We start from the raw sequence: 20892 nt of genomic DNA on the forward strand, positions 1-20892 counted from the left end.
AACCTCTTTACCAGTGTCTGTAAAGAACTTCAAAACACAGGCTGCTATAGGTACCTCCTATAACATAAACACGGGCTGGTAGTTTCCTAGTTTGCCACATTGTTTTTTTTTGTTGTTGTTGCTGTTCTTTTTAGTAGACAAACATAACCATTTAGAGGATAAGCACACTATCCTCTTTCATGCGTAGCCGTGCGGTGGGCACAGCGGCACAATCGGTAAGCGCAAAGCGCCATCCCTGGTGAGCCAGGCGGTGGGAAAGCCGTCCCATGCGGTCCCTCCCGCCTTGTCCAGGGCGGCCTGGCGGGGCCGCTGCCCGCGGCCGTTGCCCGGAGACAGCGACGCGTCCGCGCCCGGGCCGGGCGGAGCATGGCGGAGCCCGCCGGGCCGCAGGCCCCGCACGCCGCTTTCTTCGGGCCCGTGGCGCGGGGTAACCCGGTGGTGGACAGCTTCGAGGCCGAGCTGCGGCGCGTCCTGAGCTCCCTGCGGCGGCTGCGAGGCGCGAGGGAGGCCAAGCCGCCGCAGCACGACCTGCACCGCCAAGGGTAGGGCTGCGCCGCCGCCGCTGATCCCCGCGTCGCCGCCCGCTCCGGGAGCCGCTCGCCGTTCCCTCTGCCGCTGCCTCAGCTCCCTTTCTCGGCCGCACCCCTCCTCCTCCGCTCTGTTCCTGCAGCAGCCCCGCGGGCTCTCCGCGCCGCCGCCCCTCCGCTCCCGGGCTGCGCTTCCCGGCCCGCGGGGCAGCGCCACGGCGCCCCGCCCGCCCCTGCTCGGCGCCCTCCTCACGCCGCGGCCACGGGCGGCTGTGAGTCCCGCCGGGCGCTGGGGATAGGCAGGAGTTTGCTCCCTAAACAAACTCCCCCAGCAGTGTGCCAAAGCACCGGCAGTCCGTTTCCTTTTAATTTTTTTTTTAAGTTTTTTTTTTCATTGTAACGAAAGCGCCTCAGAAATCTGAACACCGCTTTTTTTGTTTGTTTTGTTTTGTTTGTTTTTGTTTTCCCAGTACTTCCTACAAGTCAGTGTCTTAGGGAAAAAGCACGAGGGGCTGTGGAAGTTGGCAGAGCCCCGCTGTTGGTTCTGTCAGAGCTGCCTGAGCTTCCTGGTGGGAAAATCCCTTGACAGTGCTGCAGGGACTGGCAGCCCACCAGCGTGCGCGGCTGCGTGCGAGGGTGAACACTTGTGGGCACGTACGTGCCTTCAGAAGTGGGGCTACACGAGGATAACACCGCACAGCTCTTTTTGGGCATATGTCTCTGTCTATGTTGGTATATTTTTACACACATAGATGCAGGCAGAGCATATGGCAAGTATAATAGTGCATATTTGTTTGCTCGCATACATGCATATCTGTGGGTATTCGTAAGTTGAGATTTTGTAGGGCAGCTAAGATAGAGCAACTGGAATCGGTGTGTTCATAGTGCATGCATATGTCTTTTACAGACTGTGCATTTCTCCTGTAACTTTCCCTGATGCATTTAGGCACATTGTGATATAAGAGCTCAACTGCTTATTTTAAGGTTAATAGTTGATTTTCTGTTATTTTTATCTGAATAGCGGTGTGTTCTAAATTTGCAGGTCTTTAACATAAACTCCTCAAGTTTCCCAGGGTATCAAAAGTTCCTTCAAAAAAGCATAGGAGTTAGGTTACAGGGTGGTTACCTTATCACTTAGGTGCAGCTTCTACCTTGCATGTTTCTCAGAGGTTTCCTAGAAATAGTCCACAAATTACCCTACTCTGAAGTAGGTGTATACATTTTCAGAATGTACTCAGATTCTGCAGCCTGACCTTTGTCTGAACTGGAGATCTTTCCTTTTCTAAGCGATCTAGTTTCCTAATTTTTTTATGGGGCATGTTCATCATCAGGGCTAGGCCTAGATGTATCATGCAAGTATCAGTCTCCAGGTTTTTAACTCTAGTGTTTTGAATGCTGGCTTTTTATATTGTTTCAGCAGCTGGTTTTAGTGGTTTGCTATTTTGAAGCCTTTTTGTAGTTTCAGACCTTTTTTTTCAGCTTTAGCTGATAGGTATTTTTATATTGAAAGCCAATCTCTCCAGGCCCACTTAGAAGAAGTAACACTACTTGGCTGCTTCAGACACTACCAAAATTGCCAACAGTGATTCTTCTATGTGTTTTTTGTATTTTCTGGTTGTGAGGTGACCATGCTGGATTTAATCTGTTTGCGATATAGTGCTAAGTTACCAATTTTGTGAACAGTGTCTCCAAGCCTTTTTTTGCTTTACCTCTCAAACCTAAGTAAGTTCTGTATTACTCAAACTGGTATTTTGTGTATGTGACCCATGGCCATGCATACCTCGGTTGGCATGAGAGCATTTTCACATCTGAAGAAACCTGCAGTGTTCATCATGGAGATGAGAACTGACTCCATCAAGGCCTTGATCCCAGGAGTCTCTGGTGCTAATGATCCCTACCAAAATCCCAGGGCGTTAGGAGTATTGAGTAACATGAAGCTCCCAGTAGCTCTGCATCCTCAGGCATTCTTCATTTGTATAGTACAGAGGTAGAAGATTGAAATTCTGATTATTAGCATATGTTCAGGCAGTTAGCAAAGTCAAAACTATGTATTTGTGATTGCGAAATTTCAGGAGTTTTTCTCCCTACTACTTCATTGTTTGATAATTCAGAATTGGAGTATGTGCTGCTTGCAGAACCATCTGTAGTCTGGCTGGTCCTAAGAATTTCTGAAGGTAATGGCTATTATAGATGCTTTCCTAAATTCTCTAAAGTCTTCTTGCTATGTCATTTTTTAACTATCTTCTGTGGCATGGGTCGAGATCAAAGTGTTCTTGTTCTTCGAGCAGCAACAAAACCAGCTTCCACATGGCAAGTATGTTCAATTTAGGAAAATAAAATTATCAGCTTCATTCCTCCAACTCTTTCAACCTTTGGGGTTTACAGGTGAACAGAAAGGCCATAATTTAGGCACTTAAATGTTCTAATGTAGGAAACAAAAATTACTGAGGACTTGCCCTTGTATCACGAATGTTTTCAGCTGGAAATAGCAATCAAAAGTAATTTTTCCTCAACTAAACAAAAAGTCGTTTTGCCCCATTTCTCCTGGCAGCAGGGCCATCAAAGCTTTATCTTGAACTGTTGATTTTATCTCATGTTGTGCAGCTTAGCCACCCTTATTAAATAAGATGGCTTTTGATCAGTATCAGAGAATTCTTTGTACTTGTAGTAAAGATTTTAGCCACGTGGGCCTTATCTTGAGCACACTGTTGTGGGTTGACCTTAGGGATTTTTTTTCTGTTATGGATGGAAATAAAGGAATTTCACCTCTGAGCTCCAGCAATGCACTATTTTTTTTTAAGAATTCACTTGTTTAACTTGTTACTCTGGTGTCCTACAGGCTGTTTAAAGGAAAGGCTGAGGAGCTGTTTGGGAAGTGTCTCACTCTCCTCTTTTGTCTGTGTCAAATAAACATTCCTGTGTCATGAACTCACTTGGAGTTAGTCATGCCGTTGTAGCAGAATCAGTTTACCTTGATCTTCCCACTGAAGCTGAAAGTCTGGTCGGGTTTGTCAGTACTTTGCTAAACTAGTTTTTTACAGATTTGTTACTTGTTTATTATATCTGAGAATCTCATGTGATAGCATGAACATTCAAAACAAAAAATGAAGATGACTGTTGCTGGGGATTTTGAGCTGATCAGTCTTAAAGAAATGTACTAGTCTTACTATTCCAGAGCTTCATCCAGGGTCATTCTTGCTGTCTCTTTTCCCTCTTCTTCACCCCTTTCCCCCTTCTCCCTAATATCCATCAAATCTTTCCCCCTAATATCCATCAAATTTCTGAAAGTATTTTCCTGAATTCTTCCTTTAATAGTTCAAGGGAACTTTGCTTTGCTGCCTGACAGATTCCTTTGCTTTGGAGCCTCTTTGCGGATACTAACTGGTGTGGAATATTTTTCTCAGTATAAGAACTCAGTAGCCACCCAGGCTATTAATTGTTAAGGAGGGACCAGGAGGGACTCATTCCCATCCATTTGGAAAGTCTCCTTCATTTTACTGGGCTATGGTTTCCTTAAAAAATTTCTTCTTAAAAATGACTTAAAACATTTTATTCTGATTGTTGCTTTTGGCCTAGTTTGTGCTGTTACTGCATTTTTCCTTTAGGATACACCTCTAGGATGTCCTACTTATTTCCTTGCTGCTTGCTTTCAAGAACTGAGAATTGTGCTGAGATGATACTTTTAGGGAAAAAAAAAGAGTATGATTCTTGCATTTCTTTGTTGTAAAGATCATTTTGACAGATTTCTCAGAAAGCCATCTGTTTCACCTTGAAATGTGAAGGTGGCTCACAGCTTTCTGTGTGAAAAAAATGTTATTTATTGTGCTTTTTTTTTTTTAATTGAGAGTGTTCTTATAAGCTGAAATGAAGAGTTATATGAGAGACTGAGAATTCTTGAATGTCAGAGAACAGTTAAAGTGTCTTGTGTTCTAAACTACCATCGCAGCCTTAAGAGAAGTTGAAAAGTTCCAGCCACCTGACACCAGTAAGCATATGGTTAATGCATGACAATTCAGCTAGAAGGGTATTTTTCAGATATTAATCTCTTTAAGTGTTTATTTATATTTCTACAGTTGTTTTCTTTCCTCATAAATTGCTACCTATAAATAATTTGGCTGTAGCAGCATCACAAGGCACTCTGCTGACATTTCTGTACAAGTGATTTGTTAAGAGAATAAATGTAAGAGATGCTTGGCACTGTGAACACTGTCAATACTGGTAATGATTTGCTAACGGGATTCTTTTGTGAAGACATCCCAGTGCTTATTGGCAGTCTGTCTGATCAGTTGTTATTTTCCAGCTAGAATGTAGCTTTCTTAAAGAAGTGTATGTGACGAAGTTGTACACATGAGGGCATCAAACCATGGTTGGTAGGGACTGTAGTACTGGCACTATGTAGTCAGTGTCTCTGTAGCAGAGGGAAACTGCTCAGAATCAGTTACCATCTGTGGGAGGCTTTCTGGTTCAGCAAAATAGGCCATTTGTTGCACAAAGACATCCTTGAGGATAACTGTGGCTAGAATAATAGACAGAGGCAAAAGAAGAGCATCACAACTATTGCCATAAAATCCTCTCTGTTTTAGCAAGTATGTCATTTGGTTCTCTCTGAATCCTACCCCTTACAATTTAAAATTCCTGAACATTTCTTCTTTCATGACTCATGATGTAGCTTGGTATACCATGAGCTCTATATACCATAGCTCTATATACTCTGTACCTTTTTGGTTTATTCCATGGCTACGAGTTCGCAAGGTTGCAGCTACCTGAACATACATTGTTATTTTTGGATTTTTTTTCCTGCTCATAACATTTGTAGTTTCCAGTCCAATAATTGCTATGAACTGTAATTCATTGAGTCTAAGATATCAAATTGTTTCTTCAAACAGAACTTCTCAAATACTGGCTGAAATGTGGAATACATTTTCTGCTTGAGACTGTGTTTGAACAACACAAGGGGATTATTATTAGAACATTTTGATTATAATTTATATGGGAGAAAATTCATGCTATTTGAAATGTATGATAAAATGTATGATAAAAACTGACAGAAATGAAACCCAGAAATGTCCTTGTCTGGCTGTTAAATCTGGTTTTAATGATGACTTGATTTGAAATATGTAGAAGTTCAAATAGATTTGGAAGAAAGGAGTTTTCTTTCACAATTTGAAGTCTTCCTGATTTGTTTACTTGTTATGACAAGTCTACCGTGAGATATATATATATATTTTTTTTCCTTTTTTTTTTTTTTTTTTTCCCCCAGGGCAAATACTTTGTTTAACATTTGGATCAAATACAAGGCACGACTACCAGAGTGGTATTACAATGAAAGACTTGTGAAAGTTGGTGATACCCTTGCTCAAATCAAAGTAAGTAATTTGAAATTGGAAAAGGTTCAGTCATAGCCTTTGTTTCTTTATGTTTCTATGCTACTTTAATTTTTAATCATATTTTACTGAAAGCTATTTAAAAAGTAGCAAAAACTTTTACAAAATAATTCCAGTGAGCATTGGTTGTTTGTGTTTCTTGTTTTTTTTAATTGTAAATTTTCCGTGATTTTTTAAATATATTTTTATATCTGTATTTTCTATGCACCCATTGCCTTTTCAAACACCCCTAAATCTTTCTTTAATATTTGTTTGATGTTTCAGCATGGTAGAGTACAATATCTGACTGTGCGTTTAATGCTGTTAAAGTACAAATTGACAATGATAGAGCAGTTTCACTGACTTGACTCAGTGCTCAGTTAACCAAATGCAAACAAAAAGAATTGCCAGGAGAGGAACAGAGAACAAGAACCAGAGTACAATTACACATTGTACAGCTGTATGTATCAGTGATGCTTCTGCATCTTCAATTATGTGTGCATTTCTGGTCTCCTCAGAAAGGGTAGATCACAGCTAAAAGGGATTCAGAAGCTAGATTGTTGAAGACAGAGTATTTGAGGGATGTTTCACTGTATGATAACTCTATTTTTGTTTTTACTTAGCCATATGTTACTGACTACTGTTGAAGATGAGATGCCAGGCTGATAAATGTTGGTCTGACTCAATAAAGCAAATATATTTTTATATACTATTTGTCCTTTGTGTTTCCTATGAGAAAAATCCAAGGGTGAGCCATTTACAAGCTCAGTGATATTTGTGTCAGAAGATCATGTCATAAAATCTGGGACTTTTAAGCGTGGTTGCTAAACAACACTCAGAAGCAGCTCAGAGATGTATAGTGACAAAGCCAGTTCTGTAACTTCCACGTAATTTTTTAACATAATGGGAATAAAAGAAAATAAAGAGGACATAACTGTAAATGTATCAAGGTGGTTTGAGGGGGTGTCTTTTTGATACATGTATCCAGTGAAAGTGTTCTTTCACTCTTTTGTCCTTTGCTTATGGAATGCAGCAAGGAGAGATGCTCTTTGCATCATTTATGGAGAGTGTTTATATATGGCTGCCTGGTGAGCTTTTCCTCAGGCCACCGCAAAGGCAGGAGTATCATGCAGATGTTATGAAGTCTTCTGTATCCTTCTTTGCATGTGCTCTGAAGAATTCCACAGAAGCGGCCTGCGCCTGAATGAAGAACAGCCAGCTGAAGCTGAGTTTCAGCAGCGCTCAGCACTCACTGGGAGGCTGAAAAAGGTGTATAGAAGAGTCAGTAACTGTGGAGCCATTGCAGTTGGAAGTGCAGGGTCATAGTGTAGGTTTAGACATACAGAAATTCTTAAGGAAGCTTGAATAGCAGCAGTTGTTAATAGCATTGCACAGACAATTCTGTTCATGTTTTCTTCGCCTTTGTATATTCCTAAAGTTTTCATAGCTTCTGGGCCTTAGGAATTGCTTGAAACTTTGCATGAAACTTTCACTGCTTGGGAACTGCTGCTCTCACAGAGTACTCAGTGAGGTTATTTCAAAAGTATCAAATGCTATTCTTTGTACTCTGCGTTGATTTCCCAAAGCAGCACTCCAGTACAGTTTGGCCCTTATATTCAAGGTGCTTAATGACCTGACCCTAGGTTGCCTGAAAATAATTCATGTTTCCGCATAAAGCCTTCTGCTTGCAACTTTAATCTTCTAGCGTAATGTGTTTTTCTACAGTAAAGTTATTGGTGTTGTTGAAGAAGTTGTTTTGCTGGCCAGCCTAATACTTTCAACCTTTTTTTGGAACTCCCACTTTTAGATGCATTTCTTTAATTTAATTTTAGAATGAAAACCTAGTTTTCATTCTATTTTTCCCCTGAAAATAAATAAATAGAAACAACAGGGGATGGATGTTGCAAAATTCAAATGGATTACAGGAAGGATGAATGTGGTGTAAAGCCAAGGTCTGTGGTAGGTGGGGTAAAGCCTATTCTATAAGTACCCCTCTTGGCTCCTAGCTGAAAACTAGTGTTGAATATTTTTAATTTTAACCTGTACATTATATAATGCTTAATGACATGTAGTCTTTAAAAATAATTATTGCATATGAATAAGCAGTGGGTAGGCACCCTCTTAGCTTTCTGTCCTCTTGCTGTATTTTTTTAGTGCCTTTAGATTCCTTCCTATAATACATCTGCTATGTGTTTCTTGGGACACACCTAAATTCATTAAGTCATATATCTGGAAATTACTTAGTCCATTAGTCATCATATGATCAGCACTGAGTCGTTTTTTCCCTGCCTCCCACTCTGCCTGTATCTGCCTGGTATCTTTGGTCATACGCACATACTTTAAACTGTTTAGGAGATAATTTACCTTTTTGTTATATGTCAATAACTATCTTAATGGTATTCTGATCCATGGCTTTGGATTCTGAGTGTTATCACAGCCTGAATGTACATGTTAGATTGCACAAGTGACTGACTGCCCATAGCTGTCCATGGGAAGTCAAAGTTTCTACGTATGGCTGCTGCTTTCACACAGCAAATAGGACAGTAGGGCCATGTGAGTTAGACTCCTCAGATGATTAAAACTTAAGGTGTCACTGTGGTGGAAGGAATTTATATTGAAAAAAAGAAGGGAGTGCAAGGAAATAAAAATTTTGTGTGATTACGTATTAAAGGATCATTTTTACCAGCAGAAATTAGTTACCTTTTCCTCAAGAATTTGTTTAGTGTGCATGCTAGAATTAGTGAAATTGGTAGAGAAACCTAAATGTCATCCTTGCTGAAGGAAGTGGTGGTGATGATTCAGTAAATGTCACTTCCAGATCTGAGTCAGAGCTGAACCATAGAGTCAGCATGATTTTAGAGTGGTTCAACATGCTGCTGAGGAGCTCTATTTGCAATGAGACACAAAGCTCAACATCCTCTTTGCTAACCATTCTTAAAGACCCAGTGGCAATTTCTGGTCTATTAATGCTGATTTCTTGCCTATATGTAAATTGCAGTTTTCGCTTGTTTCGGTCTTTTTTAATGCATCTTGCTCTTTCTATCTGTTTTATAAAAAAAAAAAAAGAGGCGTTTGAAAACATGGAAACAAGGAAGAGAGAAGTGATTATATATTGCTTATAAAGTTCTACATTATGAAGTACTTTTTTCTGAAGTGTAGGATCGTTGTCATTACCATTGTAAAACTCCAGAGTATTCCAGTAACTCTTTAAGTTTATTACATTATCCCAGGACCCTGCTTTATAATTGTTCTCTGATATTGTATTTATGATTAGAGTAAACAAAACTCACTAAAACTTGCAAAGCAGAAGCCATTCTTTTAAGTATTTCAACCTTTCATATATTGAGTATTCACACTCTACTGGATATTTGTATGAAATTGTAGCACTTTACTTCCTGTTGTTCTTTCACGTTGATAATTTTTTCTTAAAGATTATAAAAAAACACATGTTTTAGAGAGATAGAAATGCAATATACAAACTATAAAAAGAACGTGGTTTTTTTTTAGGAATATAACTTGGCACTTCTACAGTGCTATGAAAGATACCTTCAGCAGTTCGTTTCTGTAAAACATGATGTCATGGATGATGTGCAACGCTTTAAATCCACCTTTTTTCCAAATGGGGTCAGAGACAAAAAGGCAGCGCTTACGGTAGGTTGTGGGTTTTTAAAATTTTCCTGGTAAAAGACATTCACAGATTCAAAGTAAGTAGCCCATTTTATTTTCCACAAATATAGTTCATATTAATTATATATTAACATTAACTAATATTTAATAGTTTGTTGATATAAATTGCATTGAGATTTGATGATCATCTGTGTGATATGAACATCTAGAGCTGGTGTATATTTTTAAGAGGATATAAGTGCCTAATGCTTTTATGGCAGAAGCCAACCACCATCAGCTTAGTGTTAAAAGAAGCAGTTTCCTTTGAATGTGGTGTTCTGTAACTGCTTGCAGCAGTTTTTGCTCTAAAGTAGTTGCTATTATCCACTGTCAGAATCAGGATGTGGGCGAAATTTGATAAATGTCCTGCAGTTTTGGAAATTTCTGTACTGTATGATCTAAGGACCAGGCAGAATGCAAAACAATTAAAACATTCTCCTGTATTTCAAACCGTAAGTGTGCAAAATACTACTTGTAATAAAAGGTCATGACAGTTAGAAAAGCAGTGTTATGTTTTTTATAGCTTATTTGCTCATTATGAACAAAAAGAGCAGAATGCGGAATAATTTCCTAAGTGCTTTAAGCTCTAGGGAGCTGAGTGACCTTAAGAATGTGTTGGAATCCTTTTGTGTTAATTGCTTATCAAGGTAGGGACTTGCAGTATACCTTTTTTATTTGTGGAAGAAAGTGTTTCAGTTGATCTAGGGGGAATGTTAAAAACATGTTCTATTTTACTTTAAGCAGTTATTTGCTGAGAAGCTCTACTTTTGTACACGGTGGGTATTTTGAATTAACTAATGCAAGTTGTTCTGTGATCAAGAACAATGAACAGAAATGGTAGGCAGCTCCTGTGTATTGAGCTAATCAAATTCATATCCTCGAGTCGGAGTTAGAGTGTAAATAGGTGTTGAGAGAAGAAAGCAGACAGTTTGTTTAAAAGCTAGAAGTAGATATCATGATAGAAGAGGTACTTGGTTTGTATTATTTTTTTGTTTTTAAAATGTGATTCAGCTTCCTAGAAAGAATATGATCAAAGACTGTGTTAATACATTTTTAAAATGTTCTGTAAATAGATTTGAAGTTCCAGAGATTCTCTCTCTCTGTTTTCTGTCTGCCTAGACCTTGAACCAATCCTACTGGCAAATGCTATTGTAAATCTGTACTAAAATGCCTGTTCTCTGACTTAGACTTTACAGACCAAGATATCCCTAATTTTCAGATATGGAATCTAGTTTGGCAGTGATCCCTACAATTAGAAATGGAAAATGATAATGTGTCAAATGATTAGGTCAAAGGGCTTTAGATGTAATTATTTTGCCATGTTCCCACAGTTTGCTTTTTTTTTAAAATGTAACACTAAGAAATAGCGTTTCAGGGCTAGAAACTTCCAGCTTCACTAAATTAACTGCAACAAAATAATATAATTTCAAATGTTTTCAGATTAGGAGGCTTTTGAGAGATTGATAGGTACTGACTGGTCATGTCCCACTTAGCCCATTTTTTCACATTGTTTTTTCAGCTCATGCTGTAGTCCAGGCATGACTGAGGTCACATTATGTTCGGTATTAGAAGGAAGAGAAGGAACAATCCATCTGTAGAAGAGAAAAGTTACAGATGAGAATGAGAAATAAGATATTGGTGATGTAGATGGAGAAGTGTAGAAAAGTTAAAACTTGCCTTAGTTTATAGAAGACATCTACAGAGAAGCCAAGTGTCAAAGCCAGATTCTTTGAATAGCAGTTTAATGCCTCATTCTCCCTACACCCCTTCCAGCACTCCTAGTGCACTAGGTGCATTTTCATCCTGTGACACAGTGGTAACTGACTCAGGTTAATGGTACAGCAACCCTGAAGCTTTAGCACTTTTATCCATATCCATTGCTCAATTCAATGTCATGCTGATTTTTTTTTTTGATGTTATGCCTAGTCTTTTCTTACTCACCGTTTTGTTGTATGTTGCTGATGTGCACTGACACATGCTTATATTTTAATTAACTTAAATATATTTCTATGTGTTTTAGTTCCATGCTTTGCAAGCGAGAAATGTGTGCGTTTATCAGATGGTTTGCAGTGGAGACAGAAATCTTCAGAATCCAGAGTCCCTGAAGACTTGTCTCAATGTCTTGACCTCATTACGACTCACTATGCAAGTGGCTCTACCTCAGGAGAATTTGTGTTGGCTTATCTACAATGGTACCTCAGGCTTTCCATTTACATTTCTTTGCTAAGCAAAGCTGTGAAGGAAACTTTTATACTCTTTATACTCTTTAAGGTCAACCTAAGGGTCATGAATAAATCTCTAGTGAAGCTTCAATCACAGTAGGGTTTTTTTTTTTTTGTAATTTTTTGTTTTTTCAATAGAAAGGATTTTAAAATTAATATTTCCCCAGTGTACATTTTCAGGTGGACTGCTGTGAAAGCATCAACTTTTTCATCATAGCTGTCCTTAAGAATACTGATTAAATCAAACATTAGGACATTTTTGGACTAAATCCTGATTAACAACAAGAAGAAAAAAATGCTCAAGATTTTTCTGTCAATAAAATGTTTTGATGAGTTCATTTCATCTTGGTTTTTTTGGTTGGTGCTTGGTTTATTTTGTTGTTTTTGGTTTTGGTTTGGAGGTTTTTCTGCTTGTTTGTTGTTGGGTTTTGGGGTTTTTTGAAAAGAGGATTGCAGATCTAAGAGCAGAAAATTATTGTCTCCCATTATATCTTTGTATTTTTGAAAATATTTTGAAGGGAAGAGTTGAAAATAAAACTATTCTAAAAATACCTTATGGCACTTAAGAATTTTGATCTATGTGTAAGATTTCAGGATACTGCTTGTAAATGCTTGTATTAGGGAAAAATTGAGAAAAGAATGGAACTTCTGCAAACTACATACACAGAAAATTATTTATCAAGATTTTAATTTCAGGTAAAACAACAACAGTATATTTTTGCTTTGAAAGGCAATGTTATTTAGTCAAACTAAACAGACTAGTATGAATTTCACAGAATCACAGAATATTCTGAACTGGGCTGCACAAGGATCATCATGTCCACCTCTTGAGTGAATGGCCTATACAGGGATTGAACCCACAGTCTTGGCATTGTTAGCACCATGCTCTGACCAACTGAGCTACTATGATCAATTGTTGCAATATAAATTGAGGAGATTATATATTCTTAATTTCATTTTGAAAAATGTACTTTCTCTGAGCTATGACTGGTCAAAATTCTTATCCTTTTGTTTTGCTGGGACTGCTGTTGCCCTCAGTCCCTACTTTTGAGGTGTGTTTTTTGATTGTATGTTTCTATGGGAGAAGAATTAAAATTAAAATATACCCACCTGCCATTCTTACATCCCACTGCCTGTGTGTGGGACAGGTCCCTGTACCAATCCAGCCAATAATCTACTCTAATTAGAAGGAGGCAGTAACTCAGATTATCCCGAGTTCCTGAGCTTTTTTCTGCAATTTCAGACAATAGATTTTTGTGCCTCATTACACATTTGACTGATAAGAAGAAATCTTCCTAATACCTGCTCCATTTGTAGGCTTATTGGGATAATAACACCCTTCTAGCTCTGACAGTTGACATTGTGATGCCTCCTGCTACAACAGGTGTCCCTTTCTGAACATTCATACAGACAAAAGAAAAGGCTTTTTTTTTTTTTTTTTTTTTTTTTTTTTTTTTTTTTTGTCTCCCAGAACTGCAGTGTCTTTTATACTTCTAAGACTGATTTTTGCAAATTTTATGACAGTGTTAAGTAAAATACATTTTTGACAGGTTTTTACTTCTAAGTCATTTTGATGTTCTTGGAAACTCTACTCATTTTCAATTTTCTTCATGTCACTTACCATACTTAATATGATGTAATAGTGGTGGTATCTGCCAGGACAGTGCTATGATGGACTAAAAGAGTCATGTAAGGTAAGATCTGTGAGTAGAGGCAGTATTTTGTTTTAAAGAGCCTGGCATTTGGGGATGAAAGTAAGATTTGCCTCCCTAGCAGTTACTGAGTAAAATTTGACTTGGTAAATTTTTAAGATTTCATTCTTATGAAGTCTCATGATTATACTGCTTCACTGTGTAGGTATTTTTGAAACTTAGATTGCAGAAGAATTTAATGGTTTCATCGTCTCTGATTAGAAGTTGTTACAGAAAAACCATTAGTTTTTCATTTGTTTAATGAAAAGTCATTAAATTGTTTTTCTGTGGAAGTAACAACTGAGATAATAAGAAAAAGATTGAGTTGCTTAGCATAACAAATTTCATGTAGGATTATAGAACTTGCCTTTTGTTTATTTGAATTTATTTTTGCAGGTACTATCCATATTTACACCATATGCAGACATTTGATGGTGATGGGTCAGTCTGCCAAGGTATGGCAAAATACAAAGAGTTGTAAAATTTGCAGAAGTTTAGAAAATGCACCTGTGTTTTGCATAACATCATGCCCTAACTTTTCAATTTCACTGGCATTGCCAATAGTAGGACTTTGATACAAGGAAAAAAAATGTCTGTATTTCAAAGTGGTTGTTTTCTAAGCCCTCATGCCTTCCCGAGTTTGCTCCTTCCTCAGTTGTGGAATGGAGCCCAGTGAAATGTCTTGCTGGATATTGAGATGCCATACATTGTGCTGTTTCAGAGGATTCCAGGTGCTTTGTTTTGGACATCTATATATGTTCAAGAATTGGTCTTTTGTTTCTTGAAATGTGGAAATGTGCTGACACCTGGTGGCTAGGGTTTTAGTTGTGAATATTTGGTAAAAATAACCTGGCCTTTCTCTGCCACCTTTTTTTTTTTTTTTCTGAATGTAGTTTTTGTTTGTCTTAGCTTTACTCTTTTCTCCTAAAACTTGAACAGAATTTGAATCAGCCTTAATACAATATATTTTCTTATGTGTTGTTTTATTAATCTTTCAATGAGCAGGAAAGATTTTTTATCTGTGAACATCTTCTATTAAAACTAGAAATGATTTAGCACCTCCTTTAGCATATCAGGTTTCCACTATACAGTAAATAGAGGAATTGATTGTGGGTATTTCCGATTCTTGAAATTCAGACTAAAAGAAAATTTGTATATTGGCTTAATTTAGGACAAAGGTTTTGCACATTTTATGTACCTCAGGGAACAGCTGACTCAAAGAAAATACTAAGAGGAATGTACAGATATTGTTCATTCAATTGAAAAGGAAAAATTATTAAAATTAGATTTCTGCATGGCTATGTTGCCCTGCAGGTTAGGAGGCAAGAGTTCCATGGTTATAACTTAATATAATTAAGGACAGGTTTTCACCGCAAAAGACAGACTCCATTGCATCCCAGATAAGCTTGCTGATCCTGTTGAAAACTGATCACTAGAGCTGCCAGAAAAAGGAGGGATAACTCTCAAGATAAGAGCAGATGAGAGAGAAGGGCAGGATCTTTGCCTGGTGGCAAGACTATAGTGAACTGGAGTGGTTAAGGTAGCTTGGAGGCTAAAATAGTGCTTGACCACAGTTTAAGATGGAAAAAACCCAATAATATGCAGGTGGAATGCTTTTTAGTCAATAAAACATGTTAAAAATTCATACAATTTCTGTGATTTTTTCCCCTGTTTCAGTTTGTCCTACCACAAGAGGATTAGTCTTTGTATCTGTCCTTTAGTAATAGGAAGCATATTTATGTAGGTTAAAATGCATTCATTGTGAAATTAGATTTCTTCAATACAGGTCCTGGAATACTTACTGTGGGCCAGTATATGTATGGAATCATCCATTCCACTCTTATCTGTGCATTATTTGACATGGAGAGCCACCCTATATACGGCAGTTTCTCAGTGTTATTTTGATTGTCAAGCCGGCATTCATGGAGAGGTATCCTGATTTACCTTATGTAGCATTTCAGATGCAATCAAATGGGAAATGTTTCATTAAATATTTCTACTTATTATCAGATCAAATGTATTTGGAGTTTTGTCCATATTCCAAAATTTTACTGCAAATTGGAGATGGGTTTCCACATGTAAATGCGTAATCAAGTCAAATGCAATGGCACTTTGTAATATATTCACAGTCACAGACTTCTAGCATTAAACAATGGCCAGGTCCCATGCATGTATACAAAAGGTATTTTGGAAAGGTTTTGTTTTCCTTTTCAGTTGCTCAGGACCTGACTTTCATTGCAGCTCTTTGCAGTTGTATAAATTAAGGAATGATATCTAAAATTAGATATCAGCATACTATGAGCACAGAGTATATATTTATATATATGTATTTAATTCTTTGGACAGATATTTGCTCGCCGTGGTTTAATTAAAATTGACGAACTGAAGCAATTAGAAGATATCAGTCCTTCTCTGGAACATACAGAGACAGAAAAGATTTTTAGAGAGGCCACTCTAAAGGTATCATCCTGCAAGTCATTATAAAAAGATAGTACTTATGATCTCTATGAGCAGAACACATAGCATAGATATTGACTTACTTTTTTCTTTGTGCCAGATGTCAGTAATGATTTTCAAGAGAGCAGTATATGAATCCAGAAGAAAGTCGTACGGCTTTCGACATGAGCCAAAAGTTAACCCAAGAAAAGCAGTAAATGTAAGTCTGACATTTCATATAATCTTTCTCGTCCTTTACTATTGTCATGTGATGAAACCGTGATATAATTCTTCTAAATACACATGGTGCTATACATATGCAGAAAGTTTTATATTTTTGATTTCATAATGAACAGAATTTATTAATAAAATGCAGGACAAGCTTGAAAGTAGGGAACATGTACTCATTATTACTTTTGAAAATTATCAGGAGAGATCTGCATGACTTTAAACTACATAGCCTTAACACTCTCCCTCATAGTTTCTATTGCGCTGTTTCTGAAGTAAAATAGCATGCAGCAGTGTGTCTGGTTGCTATGAAATGATTGGTCTTCCTAAGTACTGTACCTGCTTAGCATGAGGCTTTACTATGCCTTTGAAGCATGACATTAATAACAGCAATATATTTTACAGTATGTTATTTTCTGTTTTGAACATGTACTTACTTTCTGATGGAGAAATGTTTTGGAAAAAATCTTGCTTTATTGCAAGTCGGTTTAGATGTCACGAGGCTTAAATTGCCTTTTATTACTTAGCTGTCATGGCCTCGCACCACTACTGAGCGACTGCTGGTGGAAATGTTTGATGGTGCTGCAGCTCAGTTCCTTGCCATCCTGGAAGCACTGTCTGATAGTAGCAGGAATCTATTGCCCCCTCATCCTCCTGTTCCTGATGAGATTGAAATGCGTGATGTCACTTCTGAGCTTTTTTCTGCTGGCCTAGAAATCCTCTCAGGTAACAGCTTAAAGAAGCAAGAATCTCCATTTTATTTTGGGTTTTTTTCCATGAAAAAAAAAGAATGTGCTTGAAGGGCACATTAATTAAACAAATTATATTTAATTTATAAGAATAGCACCTGTAAAAGCAGGTAGTCTTTCTTATCTTCACATAATAGAAGATAAAAATCTGGGTTGCTCTCCATGGGCTATTATAATCAGTAAAAATCTGCAGCAGTTTAGGCATCTATTTTCTGAGTAAACTGGAGTTCATTTTCTTTGCAGCAGCTTTTGCAGTCTTTACTGTGCCATATATTTATGGCTAAAACAGTGTTGTTAACACACCAGTGTTTTCACTATTGCTTGCACAGCCTCAAGGCTGTCTCTCCAATCCTCCTCTTCCCAAAGGCCGCTAGGTTGGGGGTGGGCAGGAGGCGGGGAGAGGACACAGCTGGCACAGCTGACCTGAACTCACCAAACAGCTAATCCACACCAAAACCTATCCAGTTCAGCAGCAACACATGTGGCCAGGAGAGAGGATGGGGGGATTTCCCAAGTAACTGCTGCACATCCTGAAGCCTTGCTTACCAGAAGGTGACTGGGTGTCTGCCCATCTATGGGAAACAGTGAATGAATTCCCTTTTCTACTTTGTTTGCAGTCACAATTTTCTTATTTAGCTGGCATTATCCGAACCATGAGCTTTCCGTCATATTTTTTCTCCCTGTCCTGTTCTGAGGCATGAGCAAAAGAGCAGCTGGATGGGGATCGGGAAGCCAAGCAAGGTCAAAATACCATGGTGTTTGATGCATCCTATTTTTTAAAAAAATCCATTCAAAGTTAGATGTAAAAACTTGAGAAAAACATTGGACTTGAAGGTTCATTCCACACTTTTTTTTTTTTTGCTTGGCTCTGGGCTGAGTATAGTCATGGGTATAGAGGTATTTTGTCAGTGAAAGGATATGGAGAGACTAACTACACTTCAGAATGATATTTTTCTTGGTATGATTACTGGCTAATTAGAACATAAATTGATTAAATATAGATTGATTATATAATAGATTGTAAATTGATTTTATAAGTTGTCTATGTTGAAGGTGGAGAGAGCAATGGCACCTATCATTTTGGTATAATTAATCCCTCATCTACTCTTCTGCAGTTGATGCTAACAGGTAAGCTAGCTTTGAATTTCAAAGGATTTTTTTACCCAGCGATGTAAATGCTCAGTGGGCAGAATTAATTTTCACGTTAGTAACAGTTCTATACATAAAAGAGTGTGCAAAATAGTGTCCTCTTTGAGTGGTTCTGTGAAGAGCCAAGAGCTGGACTTTTGGTGATCAAGCTTGTGGGTCCCTTCCAACTCATGACAGTGACTGTGGCATGTTGTTAGGACTGCAGAATACTGCTGAAAACAGTTTTAGGTAAAACACTTGCTGAGAGTTCCAAGGACCAGAAAGTCTATTTTCTGCCTCACTGTGTCTGGATAAACTTGAAAAGTGAGAAAATTGGCTCCCTATGTGCATATGAGCATTTTCTGACACAGTAATGAGAAATGTTTACCTGTCTTGAAAGAAATTTTATGTGTTTCTATGCAATTTTTAAACCAAATTTTGGATAGCAAGGGTCTTTACAGGATGATAAGCTCTTCCTGCAACACTGCGGACTAGATCCTTGGTGATCTATACAGGTAAGTTAATATCAATAATTGTAGAGCCTCTTTTGAATGTAACAGGACACTGTGACATAGTTAAGTGGGCATGGCGGTATTTGTTTAAAGTTTGATTTTATGATTCTATGGTCTTGGAGGTCTTTTCAAACCTTTATGATTCTACAGTTGCACATCCATCATTAAGCCAGTCTGTGAGCACAGACATTACTGTGAAAAGATAAAGCTATTGTTTCTTGTAAAGTTATTAAAATATCCTTCAAGATTATGCTGACTGTTCAGAAACACATGGAGATTTATCTTTATATTTATCAATACCCAAATTATGAAAATAAATTAAATTAAACTTTCAGTAAATTTCTGAATACATATATATAAAACAAAGAAAATATTCTTTTCATCACTGCAGGAGGAAAAGGGGTGTCTGGAGATGCTGCTGTGAAATTTGTAAAATTAGCTTTCAGCTATGAAGAGTGGGACATATTTTATTCTGCTCTTGAATTTGTTGATAATTTTCTTCAGGTAAACTTGATGTGATTGAGATGTTCTTTATTTAGTCTTTTCCTATGAGGGTAAGGAGTATTCAAAAAACATGTTTTAAAGACCAATTTTTATGGTTTTTTTCCTCTCAATTAGACTCAAGATGACCCAACATGGAAGAAAGCTGAAATAGAGCTCAAACTTCTTACATTGATGCAACCTTTAGTATTCCCAGGAAAATTTGAACATAGTCTTTCTGTTAGTCATGGTAATAGCAAAGAAGCCAGAACACTTCAAGGTTCTAAGAAGATACAGATAGTTAGAAGTGAGTGTTGTTCAGTTATAGTTGTGTTTGAATTTCAAATACTTTTACAGCAAGAGGTTTTGTTGATTACTTAAAAACTATCTAATATAGTTCATGCAGTAGTCTATGACAAAAAGTAGTAATTGAGAAATTGCCACCTATTTTTCCAGTTTTCATTTGTCAAAATATGACTTCATATGATTTCCCTTAAGTGGGAAATGAATGATGTATGTTAAACGTGTCAGGTAAGCAAAGATGCAAAACGATTGAATGTTTTCAGACAAGTTTTCAGGGAAAAAGCGAAATAGATCTTTGAGGTTATTTTTTTGTCTGTTCTTGTACTTAATTTATGAAACATATCTTTACAAAGAAGCAAGAAAAACTTGTTAGACCAACTGTAGTTTAATTCTATGACAATCAAAAACCTGATTATATCTTGAAAACTTTCCTAAAAATAGAAATGCTCGCTTTTCATAGAAGTGCACAAACTTGGAATTATCTGTCCCCCTCTGAATATACTGTTTCTTAGACCATGTTATCTGCTGGCTTATATCTGTAATTCTGTTGAGTTAGAAATTTTCAAACTTAGGTTTTAAATTAGATATAACGTCTTGCCTTTCCTTTCCCCCCACCCTTTTTCATAAATGTTGAATGTAGAGGAATCGTTAAAGCCTGAAGATCCTTTTCATGATCTTATGATTTTGGCAACGACAGTGTTTTCCTGTGTCTCCTCATCTGAGCAGGTAATAACAGAATTTGAGACACTTCTTCTCAATTTATCTCTTAATCTGTGATGAAGGCATATAATTGAAGATCAAAGGAATCACTTGCATGACTACCAAACTGCAAGAATATAAAAAGTGAAAAAATGTATTTATGAATGTTATCAGTTTGTGATTTAAAAAATGGTTTAATTTTTTTAAAATGCTTTGTAATCAGTTGCTTTTAAAATGTTTACTAGATATTAAGTCTATCTGGAAGACCATAGGACTGATTGCATGTTTCAGCTAATCAATCAGAGATCAAATTTCTTTACATGTGTTAGATTTATGTGGGCAAATATACTCAGCTGTGGAAAACACTTCTGCAATATTTATAGAAATGGGGGCAGTTACGCTAAGGAGTGATAATGCCTTTTTAACAGCACTATATCTGTAATTTAAGGTAAATTCTCACTGCAAAAAACTGAAACAAGCAGCAGCAACAACAAAACCAATGAGAGTGAGACTCTGTGCTGAAGTCTCCACTGTGTATTTAATCCCATTATGTATCTGATGATTTATTCCCAGACTAACCACTTTTTCTTGCTAAACTGAGATTTCCCCTTAATGTGCTACTGAGAGGGGAAGATAATTTGTGATCCAAAAGATTAATGAAAAATTTTCCTTAGAAAAAACCTGTTCTGATAATATGGCATATATCTTAACTGCAAATTTTTTAAATATAATTTGAATATTGCCACAATTTGGATGTAACTGGAGCACACACATTTTTAGCTTTGGTGTAGTATATTTACCCAAAGTATCTTGCCTGGGAGGTATTCCACAGATATTTTTAGATAGCATGATTTGTCAGTTTTTAATGTGACCCCTGTATGGAGGCAG

General features: G+C 37.4%; 1 protein-coding gene across 1 annotated transcript in view; it reads left to right on the forward strand.

The window, feature by feature from the left end:
* The first annotated feature begins 366 nt into the window (after window positions 1-366).
* CFAP54 (cilia and flagella associated protein 54) overlaps window positions 367-20892 on the forward strand; it is a 106966-nt gene continuing 86440 nt past the window's right edge. The window contains exons 1-13 of the mRNA XM_066183417.1: window positions 367-542; window positions 5788-5893; window positions 9398-9541; window positions 11577-11748; window positions 13866-13924; window positions 15256-15399; window positions 15816-15929; window positions 16027-16125; window positions 16661-16859; window positions 17936-18010; window positions 18914-19026; window positions 19141-19309; window positions 19946-20031. Coding sequence (XP_066039514.1) covers window positions 367-542; window positions 5788-5893; window positions 9398-9541; window positions 11577-11748; window positions 13866-13924; window positions 15256-15399; window positions 15816-15929; window positions 16027-16125; window positions 16661-16859; window positions 17936-18010; window positions 18914-19026; window positions 19141-19309; window positions 19946-20031 — 1656 coding nt within the window. The remainder of the gene's footprint in view (window positions 543-5787; window positions 5894-9397; window positions 9542-11576; window positions 11749-13865; window positions 13925-15255; window positions 15400-15815; window positions 15930-16026; window positions 16126-16660; window positions 16860-17935; window positions 18011-18913; window positions 19027-19140; window positions 19310-19945; window positions 20032-20892) is intronic.

The sequence above is a fragment of the Chamaea fasciata genome, unplaced genomic scaffold, assembly GCF_029207755.1.
Source record: "Chamaea fasciata isolate MVZ Bird 193981 ecotype frontalis unplaced genomic scaffold, bChaFas1.0.hap1 SCAF_5, whole genome shotgun sequence".
NCBI classification, from domain to species: Eukaryota; Metazoa; Chordata; class Aves; order Passeriformes; family Sylviidae; genus Chamaea; species Chamaea fasciata.